Source organism: Doryrhamphus excisus, linkage group LG7 (genome assembly GCF_037039965.1).
Source record: "Doryrhamphus excisus strain RoL-2023G ecotype Guam linkage group LG7, RoL_Dexc_Guam_v1.1, whole genome shotgun sequence".
In the NCBI taxonomy this organism is placed as follows: Eukaryota; Metazoa; Chordata; class Actinopteri; order Syngnathiformes; family Syngnathidae; genus Doryrhamphus; species Doryrhamphus excisus.
The window spans coordinates 22,926,257-22,936,483 of NC_136363.1; the positions used below are offsets into that span (position 1 = coordinate 22,926,257).

General features: G+C 50.8%; 2 protein-coding genes across 3 annotated transcripts; one reads left to right on the top strand and one right to left on the bottom strand.

Annotated features, from left to right (window-relative positions):
• Positions 1-1,444: 1,444 nt before the first annotated feature.
• On the bottom strand, positions 1,445-4,047 carry zic1 (zic family member 1 (odd-paired homolog, Drosophila)). Its single transcript, XM_058059866.2, has 3 exons — positions 2,753-4,047; positions 2,425-2,588; positions 1,445-2,291 (listed from the first exon to the last, which is right to left on the bottom strand). Exons 1-3 carry the CDS (start codon positions 3,732-3,734, stop codon positions 2,094-2,096), a joined length of 1,344 nt encoding a protein of 447 aa, XP_057915849.1. The 5' UTR covers positions 3,735-4,047; the 3' UTR covers positions 1,445-2,093.
• A 1,691-nt stretch (positions 4,048-5,738) lies between these two features.
• On the top strand, positions 5,739-9,577 carry zic4 (zic family member 4). 2 transcript variants are annotated; one of them, XM_078791772.1, is made up of 3 exons: positions 5,739-6,272; positions 6,375-7,025; positions 8,478-9,577. In XM_078791772.1, the coding sequence occupies exons 1-3, from the start codon at positions 5,858-5,860 to the stop codon at positions 8,903-8,905; spliced, it is 1,494 nt and encodes a 497-aa protein (XP_078647898.1). In that variant the 5' UTR covers positions 5,739-5,857; the 3' UTR covers positions 8,906-9,577. The 2 variants fall into 2 exon arrangements, with proteins under 2 accessions (XP_078647898.1, XP_057915848.2); XM_058059865.2 differs by having other exon boundaries at positions 5,739-7,025.
• Positions 9,578-10,227: the final 650 nt, after the last annotated feature.

The window sequence follows — 10,227 nt, forward strand, 5'->3', positions numbered from 1 at the left end:
GCTGCAAAATAAAGATGCTTTACGGCTCGTTTTGGAGGACTTTCGATACAAAGCCCCCCCCCCCTCTCTCTCTCCCACGGCCCATGTCATGCCACGTCCATATTTTTGTGCAGTAATGCGAGGCCACTAAACAACACGGCTGGCACGGCGGTGCGTGGATCTCCTCGTTAGGTTTAACGTGATGTTGGTTTAGTTTAGTTGCTGCCACGCCACTGCCACGCGCGCCAAATGGTCACCAAGCACGTGCACGTGCTTCACCCAAAAAGGTCAAACCTGTTCTAGGTAATTCATCCCGAGTTCGGGTCTCCCTTCTCGGGTCTCCGTGGCCCCAACATCGATAATGATGAATGGAACTATGGGATAGCGTCCAGATTTTATATTCAATATTCAATAATATATTTCTATCAAACCCAATCATTTTTTCGTTATTAAATTTAAATAGGACATTTTACTTCCGTATGAAATATTTGTATAATCCATTTTAGCAACGTCACTATTTCTAGTTGTGGATTTTTTCTTTCCAAAAAATACAGCAAATAAGGAAATCGATTTATGATTGAGGTTGCACAGGTGCCTAATATTTGGGTCAATAAATAACGAATATTAATAATAAATATAAACAATAGATGAATTAATAATAATAATAATAATATTTGTGGACCAGAGGCATCCACCGTATTCGCCATCAGATGTTGGTCGTGCCTAATAAAGTGGGCAACGCGAGGCATCCACCCGGCGTGGAATGAAAGACGACATGTTAAATAGAGTCGAAAAAAGTCATTTTAGCAGCAGCATCCCTCATTTATCCGCGGATGTAATAGTCCATGAAAGGGAAATATGAATACATTTCAATACATTTCCAGCACCAAGCTGCCAGCCTTTTTTCCTGCTTTCCTTTTCCCGTCGCTTCCCTTCCCTTCCCTTCCCTTCCCTTCCCTTCCCGTCTCCCCGCGTCTCTCCCGGCTCCTTTCGGGCGCACGGCGGTCATGATGGGATCCGGGCTGCCTAATGGGCCGCTCAGGCAAGCCGCAGACAATGAAACATCCACGGAAAGAGGAGAAGAGAGCGGGGGTACGCTTTTCACGCACGGGTGCACCCCCGCCCCCCTCCCTCTATAAATCCACGCAATCCCACAAACGTTGGAAAAGGGAAATAAATTAGATTGCAAAATGAGATTCGGCAACAATTAAGTAAGGCCAACTTCTTTATCCACTGAGGAACAACCCGCGTGATTAATCGATTTCATTTGCACATTACTGCGGGGCAAAGTGTTGGATGCTAATTTGGATAAACACGGGTGGAGGGGGGTGATGGGTGATGGGTGGTGGGGGGCTCGCGAATTGACTTCTTGTTATTGACTGTCACTAAACTTGCAACACACACACACACACACACACTCACGAAATGAATGTTGTAATGAAATATCCCAAATAAACATTCCGTGTCCTTTTCAGTCCTTTAATGTAGTACGAAATGTATCCAAACATTTGTATGTTTTATTGAAACTAAATTTGGACATACGAGCGCATTTCTCCATAAATACCGACCACTTCTAAACATGCGGATAAATATGGAAAATTGAGCCAGTTACATGTAATTCATCATGATAATATTATTCATAATAATACTTCCTCTCAGACAACACAGCTCTTTTTTTTGTATATTTATCACGTACATAATAAACAGCTTCACTATTAGACGATCGCTCGACATGACATTTAAATAACAACAATTATACATTTAGAAAAAAACATGACTACTAGTGTGTTAGCTGGACGCTAGACTGGAATACTCATCATTCACATTTGGTACACAACTAGAACATTCTTCATAGCAAGGGAGCACTTTAGCGGCTGTCATAGAACTATTTACAAAATAAAATATTACATTTCATCTCCATTTTGGTGATATGTACAAAAAATTCAGCTTTTGGAGTCTTTCGGTAAAAAGAAGCAAACGGATGGAACAAAGTTGGCTCCTTCTTTTCTCTTTTTGGTCCATGCATTCTTTCACTGATTGCTCTCCACTTTTGCCCTCAAAGTCTTTGCCGTCCGGAAATGTCTTTTTTTGTTTTTGTGTGTTTGCAAAAATATTTACACGTACCATTCATTGAAATTGGACGACAGGGTGCTGTGGCCGGCCGTGTGGTGCACCGCGGGGGCAGCCGGCGATATGGAGCTGCTGCTCTGGTTCTCTGTGGACGGGGACACGATGGTGGGGGGGGTGGACGACTCGTAGCCCGAGCTGGCGGCGGGGGACGGCTGGGAAGCGGGGTTGCTGGATTCGTGGACCTGGGGCACAGAAATGGGAAATTGAAAAAAAAATATATCGTAATGTATTATGTAAAAAAAAAATTCATATTGCAATGTGGAATAAAGCAGACGATGCGGAATACACGGAATGTACACGCACAGCACATATTACCTTCATGTGTTTGCGCAGGGAGCTGGGGTGCGTGTAGGACTTGTCGCACATTTTGCACAAATAGGGCTTATCGGACGTGTGCACGTGCATGTGTTTCTTGCGGTCGCTGCTGTTTGCGAATCTTCTGTCGCAGCCGTCGAACTCGCACTTGAAGGGCTTCTCTCCTGGATGGAGGACAGGAGATAGACATCACGTCACAATCATAGATATTTCTATTATTATTATTATTATTATTAGAATTGGAATTATTTTGAATTGGGTTGATGTTTGCTTTAATTTTTTTTATTATAATTAATTATAACTAATTATTATTATTGCACAGCCTTACCCGTGTGCGTCCTTTTGTGGATCTTGAGGTTCTCCGAGCGAGCAAAGACTTTCCCGCATCCCGGGAAGGGGCAGGGGAAGGGCTTCTCCCCGGTGTGGACGCGGATGTGATTGACCAGCTTGTACTTGGCCTTGAAGGGCTTGCCCTCCCGGGAGCAGTCCTCCCAGAAGCAGACGTGGTTGGTCTGCTCCGGGCCCCCCACGTGCTCCACGGTCAGGTGCGTGACCAGCTCGTGCATGGTGCTGAAGGTCTTGTTGCAGGACTTTTTGGGGCTGGCCAGCTGCTCGGGTTCGACCCACTTGCAGATAAGCTCCTGCTTGATGGGCTGCCGCATGTAGCGGAAGAAGGCCCCGGCTCCGTGGTGGGCGGCCATGTTCATGTTCATGGGCCCGTAGCCGTGCAGCTGCGTGGAGGCGTAGTCTGAGCGCGGGCTGCTAACGTGGCCGTACTGCTCGGCGGCGGCGCGGCCGTACACGTCCCCGGAGAAGCCCAGCCGCATCTGGCCGTTGACCACGTTGGAGGACGCGTGGCCCGCCGCCTGCTCGTGGAGCCCCGGGAAGAGCAGGTGGCCCGCCGCCTCCGAGTGTCCGTGCGGCCCGGCGGCGAAGCCCCCGGAGGCGAAGAGGCTGTGCTGCGCCCCGGCCGCGTCCCCGAAGCCCCGGTTCCTGAACAGAAAGTCCCGGGTGGAGTTGAACGCCGCCGTGGAGTAGGAGCCGACGTGGCCCGGGTGGTGGTGGTGGTGGTGGTGGTGGCCCAGGGCGGCCGCCGCCGCGTAGCCCGGCGCCTGCGAGGAGAACGCCGTCTGCCCGCCGCCCAGCTCGTGGGAGCCGTGGTTGATTTTGAAGGCGCCCATGCCGTCCGCGAACGGGTTGATGCCCAGCGCCACCTCCCTCTCCGTCACCTCGCCTGTTGAGTGATGCCGAGCGGAGCCGAAAGTGGTGACTCCTATGGCGGGATACTGAGGTCCTGCGTCCAGGAGCATCTTCACTCACGTACTGAGCCCACGCGGGAAAAAAGCACGCACAGATATTCTTCCTCCCTCCCCCCCTTTTCCTTTCTGCCCTCGCTTTCTCGGGATCTCGTCGGAGCCGGCGAAAGTACTCCCCCCCCCCCCCGGCAAAAAACAATCCACCTCGCTTGTTTACTTTCTGAGGCGCGTCGGACGCCCACGCACGGAACCCGCGCACGCTCTTTTTTTTTGGGCGCTTTATCTCCCCGTGGCGCGACTTTCACCTCCTCGGTCAGGCGGTGAGCTCCAGACTGATAGTCGCAATCATTCCTGCAGATAAATGAATTGAAAAGACAACACGGTCCAGCCCTGATCAATGGGAGGAGGGAGGGGGGGTGCGGTCACGTGGGGGCGCGGGAGGCTCCCTCATTGGCTGCTCCCACCCACCACCCCCCAACCCTTCCACCTCCCCTCAATAACATCCACTCACCAAATAATCCACGTAGCAAGACATCGTGCAGCAAAAACACAGCAGACATTTTACTTTTACGGCAAAAGCAAAGTCAAAGTGGCGTTTTTACACCCGGGAAAGTCATTAAAAAAATAGAAAACATTTTTACCAGCTTGGTGGGCTAAATAGAGTCAAAGCTGCTTTACTTGTTTTTGTTTTTAATATTTAAATTGGAAAAAAAATAATAATAATGTGGCGTCTCTAGAAGCTATAATGTTTCCACTTTCGCTATAGGCCACTGATCCATGCCGTGTGTGTGTGTGTGTGTGTGAGTGTGTGTGTGTGTGTGTGCGTGTGTGTGTGAATGAGAAAACCTTGTGGGTTGTCGAATTTATCAAGTGGGATTTGCGGCAGGAACCTGCGGCTGCCCCGCAGTAGAAAAATCCACATGACGTTTGCCATTTGGCCGTTAAAAACGTAACACTCCTCCACGAGCTGCTGTCCACTCAGCGTCGTTTTCTTACCTTTCTTCAAACCTCCAAAGGTCAACAGGTGGTTGAGAAATAAAAAGAAGCATTTATTAAAGGTGAAAAACGGAAGTGATTTATTTTCTTTTTGCTGTACTTTTTTTTGGAAAGTCACAGTTTGTGTTATTATGGATGTTTGTATCTTTTATGAGTATTCAACGTGTAGGTGCAGCCTCTCGTGCAATGGAAGAAAGCAGCAATGGGGAAAATGGAGTTTATTCGTGTGAAATATTCTAGGTGATATTTGGCTGACCTCCACTGCAGTGAAGCTTGCTTAGGTGAAGAACATTGTGGTTGTTGTCACCTTCCAGTCCAAATAAACGCCACGTTCACATCCTAAAACGCTCATCTGGTGTGGAGCACAAGTATATTTAGGGGTGGAGGAGATGTTTTATTTGGGACTAAAACGACGGCAGAGGTTCTCCAATGACTCCTGATCCCGACGGAAGGTCCGCTGCATGTTTTCTCTGGGAGAAAAAAAAAAGGAATTTTCCTGAAAGATCCAAAGGAGGCTCGTCCTCGCTAAAATAAGACAGGCTATGCAATCTGGCTCGGAATAGTTTGGACCTACCCGACTGCTTCTGACCTCCTCCAAGGCGACTTGCTCCTCTTCCAGAGTCTTATTTAACGCCGGCAGCTTTTCTAGTGAAAAGTCAACCCGGAGAGGATTCTATTCCTCCTCCTGCATCGAGAAGCTGAGCGTCCGAGTCGCCGGCTTTTGTGCACTCGCACAAAAGAGAATCCGCTTTGTATCCGGATTAACTTCTCTTCTTTTTAATGATACAATCACGCTTTGCATAACAACTTTTTTTTTCCTCTCCCTCCTTTCCCGGTTTGCCTGAAGGCACCGCGCATGCGCGCAGGCGTCCCGGCTGTCACCAAGACATTTTTCTTGCGGTTGGAAGCTGTCAGCGGTGACGTCAATCAGGCGGTTCTGACCAATTAGAGCCGGGCCCGATTGTTTGGCTCTGCGGGCTGCAGCTCCTAGCATGAGGCGCTTTTCTCTATCAAAGCTTCCTGCTGCTGCTGCTCTCCACCCGTAGCTTCCACGCACGTCGAGCAACTTTATCAACTTTTCTCTTTTTTTTCCCCCTCCTCTCTCGCACCGCGATTAAAACATATTTGTCATCATCATTATTGTTTTGCCCGCTGTCAAGTGCTTGCAAAATGAGGGCGTAATGAGCGTGGATGCGCCGGGAAGCCCCGCGATGGACCCTGCCTTCTCCAAACGGAACGCGGCGCTGAGATTAGTTGACTTGGCGGGGGCTCAGCACCGCCACCATCATCACCACCCTGCCCCTCAGAGCGTGACAGGCTTCCCGGGGTTCGGCAGCCATCCACACTCAATGGCTCACTCGCACCCTGGGGAGATGACTGCGGAACCCCGCCTGGGGCCGAGTCCATTCGGGCCAGAACACATGGGGCACTCGGCGGCCCTCAAAATCAGCCCAGCCCATCATTATCCCCACCACCACCACCACCACAATCATCATATGGCAGGCCACAGCGAAGTGGTCTCCAGTCAAACGGGAGCTTTCGGCCCGCTTCAGGCGACCTACTCCATGACGCACCCGGCCCAGGCTCTGTCGGCAGGTAGGGCAGACTTCCTCGTCCGGAGCCACCAAGCCATGCCGGTTCTGGCCGAGCAGCCGCTCGGGTCCGCCTCTCACCACGGCGTGTTTGTGTCGACAACAGGTAGCGGCTACCCGGCGCACTATGACGCCGGCGGCCACGCGCTCTTCCCCGGGCTGCACCACGACCAGGCGTCCGGCGCCGCCCCGGCCGCCCCCGCCCTCAACGGACAAATACGCTTGGGACTACCGGGGGACGTGTACGTGCGCTCCGAGCACCCCTTGACTCAGGTGGCGGCGGCGGCGGCGGCGGCCGGCCGCGCGGACCCCTTTTCCGCCTCGCCGCTGCACGGCTACGGGGGACTCAACCTCAACGTCAACCTGCACGGCGCGCACCACGCTCACGCCCACGCGCACCCGCACGCCTCCGGAGCCTTCTTCCGCTACATGCGGCAGCCCATCAAGCAGGAGCTCATCTGCAAGTGGCTGGAGCTTCACAGGTCCGGCAAGAACCTCTGCTCCAAGACCTACGGCACCATGCACGAGCTGGTCACGCACGTCACCGTGGAGCACGTCGGGGGACCGGAACAGGCGAACCACATCTGCTTCTGGGAGGAATGCCCCCGGGAGGGCAAGCCCTTCAAGGCCAAGTACAAGCTGGTCAATCACATCCGAGTCCACACCGGGGAGAAGCCCTTCCCCTGCCCCTTCCCGGGATGCGGGAAAGTCTTTGCTCGCTCGGAGAACCTCAAGATCCACAAAAGGACGCACACGGGTCAGTAACTCGTAACTTCTCATATTCTCAATCCTAATCATATTCGTGTTCATATTCGGATCCGTGTCAGCGCGCTGACACATTGACTCTATGTGCATGTGGTGTGTGTGTGTGTGTGTGTGTGTGTGTGTGCGTGGGGGGGGTATGGCGATTCACTCATGCGTTTGACGCCTCGACCTCTTGTTTACCCCCCCGCCCCCCCAGCACAAAACATCTTATTAGTGCATAAAGTTGACACTGCGTACACACACACACACACACACACACACACACACTCTTGCTGAACAGTGAGTTAAAACAAGCAACATGGCTGCTCCTGTTGCTTCAAAATGTTGAGTCACCCCCCCACCCCACCCCCCCATGTTTAATGTTTTATTCATATGTGCTGACCTATAAGAAGAATTGTGTTAAATCACGTTGACGCCCGCGAGGCCTTGTGCGGTTTTAGGAATGTTTAAAGCCCAAAAGTGTGCTTATGATTGCGGTGTGGGTGGGGGGGGGGTGTGTGGGGGGGTCGGTGTGCAGCCCCCGGGGTTTTTCTTGTACGACACTAATATCCTTGATTGGCTCTCTCAACCCAACAGCTGAAGGTCAAATTGATATTCAAAAAGTGGCAAGTGTAATTAGACGGAGCCAATTACTTATTCTCCTGCAGCAGCTCTCCTCTTCTCCTCTTCTCCTCATTTCCGCTCATTTATTCACGCCGTCCTCCTGCTGCACGTGCTCGGCCTCACCGTCACATGCGCGCACGTGCATGATATTATAACGGCATATTTCCATCCGTGACTTGGCAGCAGGAGTCATATTTCCCTGACTTTCAAATGTAGACACGCGGGGAAGCAACCCTGGGCCCGGGGGCCTCCGACTGACCGCCATGTCTTTAGGAAAAACCTCAGTGGAAGCCTTAGAAAAAAAAGAAGCAACAGCAGCATTTACCCAACACGTTTGCTGCTTGCCTCCTTTATTTTCATAAACACACATGCCCCCCCCAGGACTTGATCTAAAGGAAAATGACCCCGATAGGAAAAAGATTCCATATCTGGTATTATTATTTAACACACACACACACGAGGGTGGGGGTTCAGAGACTCTTTTAGGTTGATGAAGTATTTGTATTTGTTCCTTATTTATTTTAAAGATAACATAAATATTTTGCCCACATATTAAATTTCAGCTGATGTAAAAAAACTACAATACTTGCTTATTTGACGTAGCTTTGCTAGCATATTGGACCATATTGATTATGTTCATACACCTTCTATTTATTTGTTGACATTATTTTCTATTATCAGTCTGTGGTATTTGAAGGCAAAATATGATATATACCTTCATTTCACTCCAAGGATTGGAATATTTGGAATATTGGAATATTGGCTTTAATTTCACCACCTCGTCCGTTCGGTGACGTCACGTCCGTCAATATTAACCTTTGCACGCGTTTTCACCCCCCAGGAGAGAAGCCGTTCAAGTGCGAGTTCTCAGGCTGCGATCGTCGCTTCGCCAACAGCAGCGACCGGAAGAAGCACTCCCACGTGCACACCAGCGACAAGCCGTACACGTGCAAGGTGCGCGGCTGCGACAAGTCCTACACGCACCCCAGCTCCCTGCGCAAGCACATGAAGGTGCACTGCAAGTCCCCCCCGCCCAGCTCCGGCTACGAGTCGTCCACGCCGTCCCTGGTGTCCCCGTCCTCGGACGTGGGCCGAGAGGCGGCCGGAGCCTCGTCGGAGCCGCCGGGGGGCTCCTCTCAGCCGGCCAACCTGAGCGAGTGGTACGTGTGTCACAGCTCGGGGGCCAGCGGGGCCCAGAGCGGGACCTCCACGCCGGACCCGGCCGAGGAGCCCCCCTACAGGAACCGGGAGCTCAGGGACTCCTTTTAGACCCGGACCCGCTGACCAAATGACTCGACAAGCTTTTCAAGTCCTGGCACATGTGCTGTGTTTTTTATGGACCGTCGTGCGGTCTTTGTGAACTTTGTGGTACTTCATGTAGACTTTAGGCATGCCCTGTTTTTGTAAATACTTTAATTTATTTTCCCAGCTGGTTTTGTATGGAACGAACCAAAGTGCACGTTTTAAACGGAGGCCAAATTGTACATTTTGTAACATTTTGTAAAGTTGTCCTTGTTAGTTTTGTACTGTTTTGTTTACACACACACACACACACACTCACACACACTCACACACACACACACACACACACCGAGGCTTTACTTCCTTTCTTACTGACAGTGGAATAATAATGGTCACCAAGCGTGTGAATTTAATCCTCCTTGTTCTTCTTTGTTTTTCTTTCCAGCATCGAGCAGCACTCCAACTCACATACCGAACTGCCTTGTCATTTGTGAGTATTTTCAATAAATCTTGACATAATCAAGTGAAACCCGAGTCGTTTGGCCTTTTTTGCACGTCTAATGTGCTCGTTTCTATTGAATCGAACATTCGGCTGCCTTTTCTTCAACTTCTAGCACTAACTCAATCTTTCTTTTCAAGCTAATTTCTATTTTGCAGAAAGGGCCCGTCTGAGTGTTAGCGCTTTTTTTCCTATTCTTCTCGTCCAAAGGCGGCGTGTCGGTGTGAAGTGTTAACTCAGTTGTGCCGCAGACACGTCCGTGAAAAGCTGCGCCATTCTGATCCGGACTTCAAAGTGGACTGGGCCACAAAGGGCCATGTTTTGTTAGGCCGGAGCATCCTCACGGTGCATTAAGACTTGTATGGCGATGGCCAAGTCAAACTGCAATCATGGGGGGTTTGGGGGTTTGGGGGGGGCAAAGCCAGGCCTCCCACTCAAAGGCGTCGCTGCAAAGAATGTAATATTTGCTTCCCATGGGGTGGAAACGCTCATCTACCTTCTTTTATGTGCGGGTCCGAAAAGGGAAAATAGATTCCTTTTTCTGCTCCTCAAAGACTCGCAGCCCTCAGACCGACCCGCGGTTTTGTCCAAAACACATTTTGTGCGGAAAGTCTTTATTTGCGCATCGTTTTCTCCGCATATACGCATGTGCACACAAAGACTCCGGTTCTCCTTTGACGTCCACCTTCGGACCAGAAAGACGGTTTGTCGTCTAAACGACGTCGGTGACTCCTGAGGACTTTTTGTCCCACAGCTCCCAGTCCCGCACCCCCACCCCACCCCCGAAAACCCCTTTAGTTCCAGCCGTCAACTCGGTGCGGTGTTCAAAAGCGAGCGTGGAATGAGTGGG